Source organism: Glycine soja, chromosome 10 (genome assembly GCF_004193775.1).
Source record: "Glycine soja cultivar W05 chromosome 10, ASM419377v2, whole genome shotgun sequence".
NCBI classification, from domain to species: domain Eukaryota; kingdom Viridiplantae; phylum Streptophyta; class Magnoliopsida; order Fabales; family Fabaceae; genus Glycine; species Glycine soja.
The window spans coordinates 2,867,606-2,883,494 of NC_041011.1; the positions used below are offsets into that span (position 1 = coordinate 2,867,606).

General features: G+C 30.8%; 1 protein-coding gene across 1 annotated transcript; it reads left to right on the forward strand.

Annotated features, from left to right (window-relative positions):
• Positions 1-9,537: 9,537 nt before the first annotated feature.
• LOC114369225 (auxin-induced protein AUX28-like) lies at positions 9,538-12,693 on the forward strand. The gene is made up of 5 exons (XM_028326419.1): positions 9,538-9,995; positions 10,921-11,147; positions 11,389-11,524; positions 12,042-12,103; positions 12,345-12,693. Exons 1-5 carry the CDS (start codon positions 9,712-9,714, stop codon positions 12,380-12,382), a joined length of 747 nt encoding a protein of 248 aa, XP_028182220.1. The 5' UTR covers positions 9,538-9,711; the 3' UTR covers positions 12,383-12,693.
• The last annotated feature ends 3,196 nt before the right edge of the window (positions 12,694-15,889 follow it).

Below are 15,889 nucleotides of genomic sequence, written 5' to 3' on the forward strand. Positions count from 1 at the left end.
TAGTTGAAATTTAGGGATTTATTAGCTTTTATATCTATTTTGTAGAGGTTAAATAAAACCGGAAGAAGAATTGAAGAAGGAATCTCGAAAACTACTCGCTCAGTGAGCTGATCAAATCACTTAGCAAGAATGCAAATCCGGAAAAGGATACATGGCATACTTTGACTAAGCAAGAAGTTCTATTCAATTTTCAGATTTCACTTGAAGAGGTCACATCAGCATCTACAAGGTCGTTTTAGCGAGGACATGCTCGCTAAGCAGATTTACCTGTCTAGAAGGAAAAAAAATATATCTCAAGTGAGTTTTGCTTAGCAAGCTAACCAGCTTAGTGTCTTTATTGAGATAAAATAATACAAAAATTTTGTGCAACATACCATAAGACAAGAAATATTAGAGCATTTAGTGCATTCTATGTTTTATCCCATCCAACAATCGCTAGCTTCATCTATTTAGATGAATTCTTCGTCTATATCTTATTAAAACACAAAATTAGGTTTTTATTATTAATACTGAGGGGTCATGGTTCGTGCTTTGTTCTAACACCGGGGTTGTCAATGGTCGTTGTTGCCAAAGAAGATATCACTAGATTTATCAACAATTTGCTTTGAAAGCTAGCCAATTTAGGTCTCCACATTTCTTATAGAATAGCACCAGTGGCCTAAGTTAATTGCTTCAATTGATTTTACAATGTAGAAATCTTGTAATTTTGTGGCTATTGTGGGAAATGTAAATTTGATTGGGAAATATTTCATTCAATTTTCTTGCCTTCCTTTTAGTGGAAATTGGTGATATAAACTCTCCTCTAGATGATTGAAGAATGAATCCCTTTAGGTAGAGTTTGGAGCCAATCTTTCGCGTCTTCCCTTAAAGAGAAGGGAAACAACCTCATCTTGATGGAATCCTCCATAATGTCATTTATCTTTAATGTCTTGCAAATGCTTAAGATGTACTTAGAAATATGAGTATTGGGATCTTCCATCTTGTTACCTGCAAACTTATTTTTCCATTGCACTTTAATAAGTGTTGGATTGATTTCAAATTAAAACTGTTGGCAGTAACAAGAGGATCGAATACTTAGTCTCTAATAACCTTTATTGTTTCAATATAATTGCCAAGAGTGTTCCTAAGTGGAAGCTTAGGTGGTGCTTCTTCAGCCATTGGTTCTTCAATTACCTCCTCAACAAATTCCTCAAAATGTTGAGAGGAAGTAGTTTCACCTTCTTTGGCTATAATTTGCTCTTGCATGTCGAGTTCTCCCCACGGTTTTCTTGTGGTTATCCTTCAATTTATAGTAGTTTTTTTTTATCTCCGAAACAAACATGAATACATGAGTTCCTTTGACCCTTTATCTCTGATAATTAAATTCCCCCTCTATCTCCATAAGTTGAAACAATGAAAATGGTTAGAATTAAGGATTAATAGCACAAAGCCAAAGTGATAAAGAAAAAATGAAAAAAAAAATAATGATCAATAGTGTGGTGGCAGAAATAGTGATGTCAAAGGCAATGGAATCAGAGGGGGGAAAAGACTTGTGAAAGTAATTAAGCTCTAGATAACATTAAGAAATATATTGAAGGGAATAATTTTACTGCAGTGAATTGAATATTATTGTACAGTTACATAGAATTACATGAATTCAAGAGATAACAGAAAAATTAGAATGGATGAAATAAAAATTAAATAATAACGACATAAGTATAAGATAATAGTAATAGCTAATAACAAAGGATAAGATAACAGGAGCTGTGTATAAGACTCCAGTAGTCGTAGATATATGATTACACTATTTGCAATGATCAATGATTAAATAACCCTTTGCTGCTTGCTGATAAAAATAATAATAATAAGAACCATTTCTGCATAATATTTTTCTCCTTTCCTCTGTTTTCTAGCTATTACTGCATCACTTCTTTATACTTTTAACAAGTTCAATTATTTTTTTCATTCTTGTCTCTCTAAACCAGTGATGTGTAAGTGTAACTCCCCAAAACCAAAGAAAAACTGTCACAAAGTGATGAATTTCATGCAATATAGTAAAATCCATTATCATCTCCTGAGAAAGGGGGAGTTAAGGAATCGTCATTGTTTTCAATGTTGCCTTTGACTGATCCCCACTCCACCACGTGTTTGCGGGGGTTGAACTCGGATACCTACAAGTCCAAGTCATGGAAAACATTTGAGTATACTCTATTTCTTAGATCGGTAGACCGAACTAATAAAAAATTAACACACTATCATTTTATATATTAAATAATCATCATCTAAATCTTTGTTACAGTAACATGTGTTGACAGTTAATTGGCACAATTATAAATTATTTCCTTCAGAGAAGAAGAATAAAATTCTTAGCACTTAGTAAGCTTTTTGTTAGTTTTATTTTATTCTAGGCCCAAATCCAATCCGTTGAAGGGGGTTGAGTAATGAGTTCATGTGTTGTTTGTTCCCCCAAATACATTAGTCTGCGCGGAGCATTGACTTTATAATGGGCGACACAGGACATGTGTTATTCAAGACTTGGGTATAATGCCTTCATGCCTCCTGCTTAAGCTGTCCTCTTTAATTTACTATTACTCATATTTTTCTATTCCACTATATTAAGTTCAAAATGTATAGAATAATGAATTCTAAACTTTATGTAAGTATTTATGTAAAAATTGTTTTTATAATATAACTAAGTCATTGAAATAAGCTCTCATAAACACTTACATGAATTTGAAAGGCATTTTTTAATGTTTGTTTCCTCCATGCCAATTAATGTTTGTTGATTAGTTATTTTTATAATGTTAAAAAATCAATTTATATCTATAAATTTTAAATTAACTTCGGTTGGAATTTTTCACTGTTCATGATTCATTGGTGACTAATATGTTTATAGTGCATTACATGAATATTTCAAATTTAACTAATATTTATAAATAAAAAATTAAATATATTAATAAATATTTTAATATATTAAACAGAAATAAATTTAAGGACAAAGACTTTTAAATTCAAAAAATTATGAAAATAAATTATTTAAATTAAGAAATACTACTATTTTCATTTATAAGATATGTCAAAAATAAAATAAAATTAAATAACTATATTTTAAATGAAAAAAATTGTAAATAAATAAATTTATATACACGATGTAAGAAACAGTAATATGATTTAATGATAAATAAATCATTAAAAAAATGTGGGGTTAGATTTATATATAACATAAGTAGGTGGTAATTACTTTAATTAAGTATTTGTAGCTTAAATAGTCTAATATGTTTTCAGGGATTTGATAATGGAATACATTAAATAAATAAAATAGTCAACTAATTTATAGTTAATTAAAATTAATAGTTAATAAATATTTAAATAAAATATTAATGATCATAGATACTAATTTTTAAACAAAATAAAGTATTTAACTAATATTTAATTAAAACTTGAGATGTAATAAATATTTAAGTAAAATATTTAATGAATAGATTACAATTCTGTAAATAAAACAAATATTTAACTGAAATTTAAGAGTTAATAAATATTTAAATAAGATACTAAGAAATAATACAGAAGTAGTTAAGTTAAAAAATTGAAAAATAAAAAATAAATTACAGAACAATAATTAATCTCGTTAAGACTAAAAGAAAAGAATGTAAATAATGAATAAAATTATAAAATTTAGGAAATCTTGATTAAAGTATAAACTACTACCTCCGATTTTTTTATTCAATGATTGTTTAGTTACATGCCTACATAGAGATATTTTTTTCATAATTTTGACAATGAAAATATGAAATGCGTGGAGGGAAGTTATAATTTATAAAATTAAAATTACCTATATATTTTTAGATTTTTTTTGTCATAAAATAATATATTTTATGAAATAAATTATAATATTTTTTCTATGAAAATATTGTAAGCTATTTTCTTACTTTCACTAAAAAAGTATTTCTTCATCTGTCACGGTTGGTTATATCTATTACTTTGTATGTAATGTAGTCATTTGATCTCATATACCCCAAAATAGAGTATATATATGGGTTATCATTATCTTGTTTCTTTTCCCTATAATCTCATTGGGGAGTAAAGAGGCCCAAGTGAGAAACCCATTAACCTAAATAGTTATGTATTTCCCAAAGATAACTAACATTTTTCAGTATTTTGATGGTTTCTTATCCGCTAGCTAATATTACCATAAATGGTGGAGAAATTTGGAACGATGACATGTAAGGAGATCTTGTTGGTTCCTTTTGGCTTTTGCGCTCAGCCGCCATTGAGGGTATCAAAGCAATTTCCACTCTCTCAAACACTCATCTGCAAAACTATAATGCTTTAAATCTTCTTTCTGTCGTTTATACCAAAAACAAAAAAGTTGGATATGTTTGGATTTCCATAAGCTCAAACTACAAGAGAATCCTACTTATAGTATCTGTTTTCGTTTACTTGTGCACTGAATTTTCTAGCATATGTTTTCTATCTTCTTAACTTTATTTTCTATGCAAGTTTTCTTTGTTTTCTATATATATTATTTATAACAACATATATATATCTCAAGTTAAATGTGACATATATAGCTAAGAGAAGTGCAAGAAGGGATTGATCAGGTTGGGAGGTTTGCCCTTTGCACCCACCTCATGAGCTTAGTACAACATTACTCTCTTAGCATAGAGTTGATTTCAACATTAGGATCAGTCTTGTTTTGTTCTTTTTGGTTTTCTTATGAACAACAAAAACAAAGGGAGAGAGACAAAACATGTGGAACAAGGCTCCTCTTATACGAAAAATGAAAAAGTTCTCTTGTTACCCTTAATTTATAAAAAAGAAACATGCATGTCGCACAAGTCAGCAAAGAGACAATGGTAAGGTTAAGTAAAGGACTAAGGCTTTGTTCATGAAAGAGAATATGTAACTTGCTAGATCTATAGTCTGCATAGCCAAATATGTGAGTTATATGCATGTGAATAATAATGAGCCTAGCTAGCTGGTATACAACAGAACTCAATTAATTTCTCGTAGCAGTGCCTATATTCTGTGTTGTGTTTTTGCAAATTAAAGTCGACCCTGGATAGCTAGTACCCGAAACCAGTGGCATGTGCATAGTACTGACACAAATAGTATCTGAATTTTTTTTCAAAAAGAACCACATCATGGAAATTCTAAGTACCATGGTTATTTAGATTTGGTGGGTGGTATATATAATCAAGAGAAGGAAACCCTTTATCGATGTGTGCACACTTTTAGTAACAAAGGAACCGAATTTGAAGTTTGTCATAACCTCAACTGAAAGCACCATATTGGATATATCTATATCATTCAGAATAAGTAAAGGAACCAAACTTTTTACGTTAGGAAAAGCAAGTTAATTCTATATAAGCAGATGATGTTATGTTAGCTTGAAGGTCACGAGGTCTCGATCTCTTTGGTACCACAAATAATATGATATGTGATATGTTATGTAACTTTTTAATTAATCACTTTCTGTTCTTTTGGTTTTTCTGTTCCACGCTAGATCATATTAGACCCTATCTAAGAGTCTGACCTCTATTGTTTTTTCTTAGTGTTTAAAGTTTAAACCACCGGCGTGTGAATAAACTAGCAATATCTAAGATCAATGAAAATAATTAATCATTGAGCAATTATTTTCAACCACAACAAAAGGCAGAATAAATCATTTTTGGTTACATGATCTCTTTGTGTGTCTTTCCGCCTCCCTCTTTAATTAATCATACTTGTTGGTGCTGATTGCTGAAGGCATATGCTCATCGTCATATTGGAGGAATATTTCAAGGATTTTATATTGAACAAATAAGCGAGGGAGAGAAATGCAGGGAAAGGTTTGGCATAAAGTATGATTTGTTTTTGCCCCATTTGTAGGAATCATTGTTCTTGTTCATTGTTGATGGTTGAGTCATATGGGCGTTAGAGATATCTAAACAGTAATGTAAAACTTATATCGATATAAATAAATAATATTGTATAATATGATTGACAAATAAACATTTTATTTAAATATATATGATTAGAGATTTCATTATTAGGTTTGTATATACGAGAGAATAAGAAAAAGATTAGATTTAGAAGAGAGGATGTTGAGGGGGATTGAAGGGGAAGTGAGTGGGGTGCCCTGCAGCGGCGCACATGGGATAGGGTTTGACCCTTAAGGGTGCATACGGCCAACAAACTCACATGGGCTCTTTGGTGGGCCCTCACACTTCATCCACCTCTAGCCAATGAATCTTACCACATGGCTTTGTTACCCTTGGGTCCCACTTACGGCCTCCACCCTTCCCTCTCAAATCTCAATACCACATTAGGGGTGATGCTGGAAAATGGTAAGAGGGAAATAACTTGCTTCACCATTTTTGGTACCTATCTTCAATGCTTAATCGTTATTCTCTCCCCCTCATGTTATTTCATACTTCACGGATGATCTACCATTGTTTTCCTTCCTTGTGTGAAACTCGTGTTTAACAAAAATCTTCTTCCATGTACACTTTATTTTACCCTTGAGAAAAATATATATTAAACCAAGATCGAGAACTTCGAGCTCTTTCTTTTTACTTAATAATAGTGGAGGACCACCCAAGCTTTTGCATGATAAAGGTGATGAAAGCCGTATGAAAACATTAGAACAAAGTATTAATTAAAGAGGCCAAAGACTATTCAAAATAAAATGCTCTTGCTTTATGAGAAAATTACAAAAATATGCCAATAAGCTGGATAATTAAAAATGGATGGTTTTATCATATTTATTGATTAACTACTTGGATGAATTTAAGTACATTTTGGCAGAATATATATGTTCATATTAGTATAAAATAATTATGATTTGCCTAAATCAAGAAAAAATATTACAGCACATACTCTGAGATTATTATACATAATAGCACTAAAAAAGAGATAAGCACAACAAAATTACTATACTTAATTAAAACATGATATATATGTGGCACAAAAGTCAAATCATTGATTAAGCCAAGTATTTAAGTTGAGAATATATCATTCGTTACCGTTTTGGTATAGTAAAGTGATGTTAGGATATGGAAATAAAGTATTTGGAGCTACAGTTCATAAGAATTTTTTTATATATATAAAAATTTAGATGAGATGATGTCCCAAACTAAAGTAAGGAAAAATAATTTTTGGATTTGAATGGCGCTTATAGAAAAACTAACATGTTTATTTCACCCGGCCTTAAAGAAATGGGTGAGACTCAATATAGGAGATCATATTTTACTCCTCTCAATCCCATTTGTGTTAAAAGAAAATGTATTAAATGAGAGTTTTCTTTACATCAGAATAAAAAATATTTTTTAAATTTTATTGTAAATAATTAAATTTAAACATAAATAAATACTAAGAACATATTCTTTTAAGCACATAAACTTTTAATTAATTTTTTATTTAAAATGATAAAATTGTGTAAGTTTCACGTCTTATTTAATGTATTTTTTAATTTTATAATTTTTAATAAATTTTAATCAATAAAAAATAATGTGTTAGAGAGTTGTCAAGCATTTCTCAGCATAAAATTATGTAAGCTTTTTTCAAAAATAACATTTTTAAAAAAATGATTATCACGTAATTTTAAATAACCTTTTATTCTTAATCTTTCATAATTATGTATAAATTTTATTTGTTTCTCTTATACACACATGTATAAGATGCTTTCACAAGTTATAATCTTCAAAATTTAAAAGTGGTTTTTTTTCCTCTACTAGCTAGATGCTAATGAACTCGATTACTGATTACATCATTGTCCTTCAGAAGATGTCCCTGAATTTTAATTATATAATGAGGATCACAGTCATCCCACAAATCAAAGCCATGGCCAAACAAGATTTTGGTGTTTCTAACACGGGGTGTAACTAATTAGCTTGGCTAGGAAAATCTTAGACATGATCTTCAGTTTCTTTTATTTTTCTCACGTTCGTCCAGTTTGGTTTGCCCTAATGTTAAAGGGAGGCCATATATGTGGGCAAGGTCAACTTGTCCTCGTACATTTCTAAAGTAACATCTCACGTATCAATATTCCACAAAATCCAGTACACATGCACGCTGTAACAACAAACAGTTAAATGTGCCTCTCATATATCTACTTTTGCTCCCACAATTTCTGTTGTTTAACCATCTTCAGCACTTAGCACATCCCAATATAAAAAATTTTAACGTGTCCCAAAAGAAAAGCATGTTTAAACTATGTGAGTAACGTATTGATAAAGTGGATTATTATTAAGAAGGCAATTAACAAATGGGATGCATAATTATTTGTGTCTAAAAACTGTAATCACTAAGTGTACTTAAAATGCAGGCTACACGCCAACCCAAAGCTTGATGAATTTCATTTTATGTAGATGATTTGCTTCTGTGCCACAGAACATGAAATCTGAACTTCCATGGTTCTTAATAAGCGACGTGTCCTATTTCAGAAATAACTAACGCATTAAGTTTGATAATTACTCCTACGTACCCATTAAATATAGATTCTTAGTTAAAGGCATGTGAGAAATACATACTACATATTTATAACAATCGCTAGAACAAAGTTCTCCTTGTTAGAGATCAATAATGGTCATTTTCAGTAGTAATTTATTTTGGTTTAACTAATATGTATTCTGTGCCTATTTGGCTACTACTCTCATTGACAATTAAAGCCATACTGTACTAAATTATGTATAGCTAGCCTACTAGCTAGAGAGAAGAAAGAATTAACTACACAGAAAACTGAGATGCATGAATATTAATTACAAAATAAATTATCTATTTCTGAATTATAGTTTTACATATACTGAAAGTCATTTTTTCAAAGCACCAGCACATATAGGAATCTTCTTGACAAGTGAAGTCCTTGAGTTTAGAGTCTTGTTGACTGGTCCCAGAATAATCACGGATCCCAGACCGACAATTAATTAACTGTTGCTAAGTTTAAAGATGAAAATACTAATGCAGTTCACAGATGCCTGCAACAACGATGATCGATTTGGCTCGACGAAGAATACAAGAATGCAATGTACATTTAATCCCAAAATAATTAATTGTCAGCACAAGGAAAGATACATAAAGTACCTTCCATTTTCGTTTTCCTCAAAGAAGAAATTAAAAACATTTACAGCTGCCAATTCACATGTTTCTATTCGTGAGTGTGCATGTGCATGCGCATGCAGTAAAAGATATCAAAAATGAAAAAAACTTATACATGATACATATATAGTTATTGAATGATAAACTCATAAACGGAAGAAAATAGAAATAGTAAGTAGTAAATTTACCGTATTGGTGAAATGAGGAAACCCTAGGGAGTGATAATAATAATAATACAAAGAAAAAGGAAATAGATAAGCAAGAAGCAGTGGGCAACCACTTCCACTTGTTCCACTCAACAATCATAGGATATAACATGACAATGTCGTTGCCTATCCCAACAAGGTCGTAAAGGTCTCGGTCGCACATTCCTCCACGTGGCACAAGCCCATTGCTCCCATGGACTCATTAAAATGACAAAGCACCCCATGCATCCTTGTATTAATGCCAACCTCACCCAAACTTTAAGGGCTCCCCCCCCCCCCAACTCCAACGTAATAACGTGCCTGCCCCTATACCTCACCCCCACCCACTATTATTATTGTACTACAACACAATCAAGTCCCTGAATGCTTTTTAGAGAGAGAAAGAGTCATAATAAAGTGAAAGAAAAAGAAAAAGGAGAGTAGTGAAACAAGAAGAAAGGAGAAGAAGATGGTGTTTGAGGAAACTGAGCTGAGGCTTGGACTGAGACTAGGACTCCCTGGAAATGGAGCCGCGCCAACAACTGAAGCTGCTGCGGAATTAGGAGTGAGGAAGAGAGGGTTCTCTGAAACTGAAACCGATGAAACAACCTCCGTTGATTTGATGCTTAACCTCTCTCCCAAGGAAGCTTCTGCTGCTGCTACTACTGATGGAGCAGATCCACGTGAGAATCCAAAGACTTCGCCGAAGGAGAAGAATCTTCCTCTTCTCGATCCCGCAAAGCCTCCTGCCAAGTAAGTACTAGTTTAAAATAATTTAATACAGTAGCATACAAAAAATCAATAGACCAAGTTAAGCTTAGTGACGGAAACTGTTTTTTGTCACTAATTCTGAACTTACAAGAAAAATTGTGGCATTTTTTTCTTGCATATGCATGTGTAAAATTGAAAGAAAATGAATTGTCGTGGTAAATTTTCTATTTGCAATTACTTGATCTTGCATGGAATTAAACATATAAATATAATTAAGGATAATATTGTGCTTATATTTATTATATGGCTAATTTGGGGTGCCCGAATGGAAAAGAGATAGAAATGGAAGCCAAAAGGATCGAAAGATCATGAGAAATAAAGAAGAAATTAATGACACAGACTGAAAAATAGATTCGTAAGAGAGAGAGACAACCAAGAATACTAAAACTCTAGATGCCTTCAGCTCTCGGATACCGTTTTTTTGCTAGAAATACGATCTACATGCCTTCAAATAGTTTGGGTAGCTAGTTATATATGTACGGATGATAATGCCAACAGTCTTATAGTTATATACTAATTCTATAAGTTTTCATTATATGTATCATATATGTATATCTTCTTTCGCGGACTGTTTAACATGCGATGTATGAAACAATTAAGCAAATCCATATCTATAGATGCTTATCTATTTCTATGTGTAAAGAAACAAATAGAAAATTGGATTAACAAATCCATAAATAGAAACACAATTTTCCTTTATCCTCAGTCTTGATGTGCAGCCAAGTTATAAATTTCAAGGCTAATCAACTAGTTCTTCAAGGAAACTAATTAACTTCATGTGTGTGTAATTAATTTATTTAATTTTAGTTTCATTATATGCATAATTTCATCCCCAACCCCTCCAATTATGAAGTGAATCAAGTGATTTTACGAATATTAATGAATTAAAACAAAATGAACATTTTAGGGCGCAAGTGGTGGGATGGCCACCTGTAAGGTCTTTCCGGAAGAACATGTTTGCAGCCCAAAAGAGCAGCGGCGGAGAGGAAAGCGAGAAGAACAGCCCTAATGCAAGCTTTGTCAAAGTTAGCATGGATGGAGCACCTTACCTCCGCAAAGTTGACTTGAAGATGTACAAGAGTTACCCTGAGCTCTCTGATGCCTTGGGCAAAATGTTTAGCTCCTTCACCATTGGTAACTATAATTAATCCATAATTTACCATACATTAACTTTTTTTTATATAGAATTTAATGACTGATCATAACTTTTACGTATCAGTATCTAGTTTGTTTTCTCTTTAATATAACTACCAAAAGATATGGATCTTAAATTTGATTTTGTAGAAAGTTAACTAATGGTGTATGTGAATATAAAATTGAATCGTGCAGCTGATTCGATGGTATTAATTATTGGTGTGTTCTTGATATATTTAAGGAAATTGTGAATCCCAAGGCTTCAAGGATTTCATGAATGAGAGCAAGTTGATGGATCTTCTGAACAGCTCCGACTATGTCCCGACCTATGAAGACAGGGATGGCGACTGGATGCTTGTCGGTGATGTGCCATGGGAGTAAGTTTTTTTTTTCTCCACTTGATGACCCGATCGAAATTATTTTGGTTGCAATAATTTGACCTTGTAATAGTTTCAATGAAAAAGAATATGGAACACAAAAGGCAGAAAAAAGAAGACAGGAGCTTGATATGCACATCACAATGTTACTTCAAAACTAGTCCTTATCCAAGAAACTTTGCGTAAAATATTATGCATGTTCTAAGGAAATCATGGGTTATCATCTTGATTTTTTTTTATCATGTCCATGTGCATCAGAATAAGTACATCCTTTTATTGTGCTAACCAATTAGTGATGTTGTTTTGGTTAATTATTGGTACACCAAGAGTCATAAAAATATACAATATGTCTTTTGAGATGTCATTTTTTTTTCCAAGATGACAATGAACACACAAACTATAGCATTGATAAACCATGGAAAATTTTCGAAACAGCCTCCCATATATTTAGAGTATCACCCCATTACTATGTAATTAGTTATATTAACATGAAATTTTTTTTCTTTATGTCAACCAGGATGTTTGTTGAATCATGCAAGCGTTTACGTATCATGAAAGGAAAGGAAGCTATTGGACTGGGTTAGTATCTTAATTTCTCTTACGTACTTAAACTTTTTCTAGTACTTTTTACATCAAAAAGGAAACCCTACTTATTAGCCATGATTCCATGTATAACTAATCCTTCCATTAAGTCATATGATGACCATTAACATGTTTAACATCCATGTTGGTAAGGGATTGTGCCGATTTAATTAATTCAAAGAAATTAAATTAACATGCATATTCTGAAAAGAAACTCGTTTAATTTATTGTGCTTCAGCACCAAGAGCCGTGGAGAAATGCAAGAACAGGAGCTAGACTAGTAGTAATTTCCAGTCCAAAACCTGCTCCATCATCGTTAGTGGTGCCCAGTAGATCGACTTAGCAACTGAAGAAGCAAGGTTAAGCTGCAGCAGACACAGATCGACAGAGCAGGGTGTTAAAAATATAGTTAATTAAATCTGTGTATCATTAATTATGGTTTGTTATGTAATATATATTTCAAACAAAGTTGTGAGATGTCTTAAGTATAAATTATGAACAGAAACGATATAATAACTCTAAATTATGTTGCAAGACTTTCTTATTTATTTACTTGTTGTGTGCTTGCATAATAATAAGTTTAATAATTTGCTTGTCTGTTGTAGTAGCTATATATTTTTCATTTTCTACTTTTCAAGTTGTCCTTTTTTTCTCTCCCCGTTATAATTGATTCCTTCTATATTAATCAAATTTTTTATTTGTGTAATATTAAAAATGTATTGCTTGGACGTTAGTTTTTTGTTTTAGGTATAGAAACCGAGTAGATAGTACTTGAAATGTTCCCTAAACATGATGGATTGGGGGACAGGATCATGTGCACGCTCAAAAATCATTTATGCATGCTCATTAATATAAGTTAACTTTATTATTCTTTTAATTTCATATTTATATATATATATATATATATATATATATATATATATATATAAACTATAACAATCTCTCTATATGAACTTACTTTTTCTTTTTATTGTGACACATTTAATAACATATCTCACATTATTTCTGTCTTCTTTTTATATTTCTCCTTATGTATAAAATTATTGTAAGAGTAAGAAGAAGATAGAATATTAATGTAAAATAAGATGGTTAATATATATGATGAAATGAGATAAAGAGAAAAAATAATGATAAATTATTATATAAATTTACTATATAAATGATATTATTCTAATTTAAAATATCTTACATTCACAAATATCAAAATTAAACCTGAAAACCACTTATAATTAGACATAAGAGGAAAAAAAAACTAGCTAGTTACAAAATTCAGTGACGAGAATTGCTTTCATCACTAATACAGGGGTCATAAAAATTTTGGTGCCAAAAGAGGAAAAATAAAATATGTAGAGTTAAAGAAAAAAAAAAATATATATATATATATATATATATATATATTCGATACAAAAAAAAAGTTGATCCAGTGAAATAAGATAAGGTCTAATGACTTGAAAAATCATGTATCTAAGCCTTTATTTTCAATTATAAATGTAATTCTTTTCATAATATTTGTCTTTAAATTAATTTAAAGGTTTTATCTACTTTGAATTAGGATAACATTTTTCCCCTAAAATTCTTCCCATCAAAGAAAATTTTAATTTTTATTATCACTCCTGATTACGAAAACTCATTCATATTATTTTTTATTTTCCTAAATAAGTATTTCTCTAAAAAAAAAAATACTATCCTAAGTATAAATGATCTTTCACACACACATACTTTTTAATGGAAAATTCGACCGGTGATGGCTAGTGTTTATGCTATATGATCGTTCATTTCTCTTAAACACACGTTTTTTAATGGAAAATTCGGTGATCACTAGTGTATGTGCTATACATGGTTTAAAAAGTTAGTTCGATCCGGTCGGTTAGACCGGTCTAATCGGGATCCGATGATATAATTAGACCGATTTGGTTATTGGACCGATCATGCATCTGATTCAAGACGACCAGATCAGACCTGATCAAATCCAACCGATTTGAGATAAACTCGACGACTCGGATCGTTTTTTAAAATCCGTTTCGCATAAAAAAACAAAAAAAAAAAAAAACATTCCAAGAAAAACTCCATACTGGTATAATTATATTATTGAATTATTATTTATAGACTTATATTATCAACTTTAATACTTCAATTGTTATTTTGGATTTTAAAATATAAATAAATTTTTCTTCATCAAATAATATTAATTAAATACTTATATATATATATAATATATATATATATATATATATAATTTTAAATTTTTTAATATATATAAAGTGAAATGCCAATTAGTGTCCATTTGCAGGAGGCACGTATCCCTTCACATTTGTATACTTCTATTACATTTAATTAGTAAATGAATCCCTAATATGTAATTTAATTTTCATTGTGCTACAAATAAGTATTGAGAATTTGAGATACGTGATGTAATAGTAACATTTTTCGCACTTTTAGGTAGGGTAAAGGATCTTCTGACCTTACAGTAGTGTTGTTAATGAGTCAATGTCACTGAATTAATGACTCTTTAACACAATAATGAGTCACCGTCGCCGAATTAATAACTATTTAATACGACAGTGATGTATTCTTCCGACAATTACTTTGCGAGAAAATATGCTTATATAACTTCAAATTGTTGCTTTCATTTCTACCTGATTACCAAACGCAGATTATTTTTATTTCAGAATATGTCATGAAAACTACTACTTGCCATGTCTGTTTGTGCAATGAAATAGCAATGTGATAGTCTGAACCACAATTGTTGCTTCACCATTTTGTGGAAGCTTGTTCAAATCCACTTTAACTTGCCAAGCTATTAAAGGAAACTTTGTGAATTTCACTAAAAGAAAATTCCTTTTCTCTTTATTAGGTACGTGGTGATTGAAAATAACGCACAGAAACTGGCCATTATCATATGGTTTGAGAAGCTATTAAAGTCACTATACTATAATACTATACTTCTCCATGGGAGCAACTGAGCAAGGGACACAAGGGCCTGCTTCTTTCACATGGAGAATTATTTCTTATGACATGTTCCAATTTAAAATCTTCAATTAAAATTAACGTAGATATAGTTTAAAATTACTATCTCAGTTTTATTTTATTGATCATTTTTGGAGAAAATTTTGGATAAATATCTAATTTAGTACTTAAAATTGTAAAGCTCAGTTTTATTTTATTGATCACTTTTGAAGAAAATCTTGGATAAATATCTAATTTAATCCTTAAAATTGTAAAGCTGACACTTAAGTCCCTAAATTATCAAAAAATAAAATTGTTGCTCGATTTATAAAAAGTGTAACAAATTCATCCCACCATTAAATATCTCTGTTAATCCAAATGAGCGAATATATGTGGCATTGTTGGACTTTTTTATAGTTAGAAATTTGTTAGGTGTGTTGTTGACTTGAATAAACTCAAATGTCATTAGGAATTTTGATGGACCAATTTGTTAGTATGAAGAAACATTATTTTTTTTTACAGCTTAATGCCTCTTTCGAAAGGTTCTCAAGATGGGAAGTTTTCAATTAGTAATGCCTATCACTATTTATCCACTCCTAATGATCCCATTTCTGTTCCTGATAATTTACATTTTCCTAGTATCTGGAAGTGACAGGGACCTCAACGCATTAAGCTCTTCCTCTAGAAACTCATGCATGCTCGTCTTCTGACTAATGATCTTAGAGTTAAGAGACATATGACGAATGATAGCCTTTATCTGAGATGCAAGACTGATGATGAATCCATTATGCATACCCTTTGTGATTGTGAGGAAGTGTGGAATCAATTTATTCATTA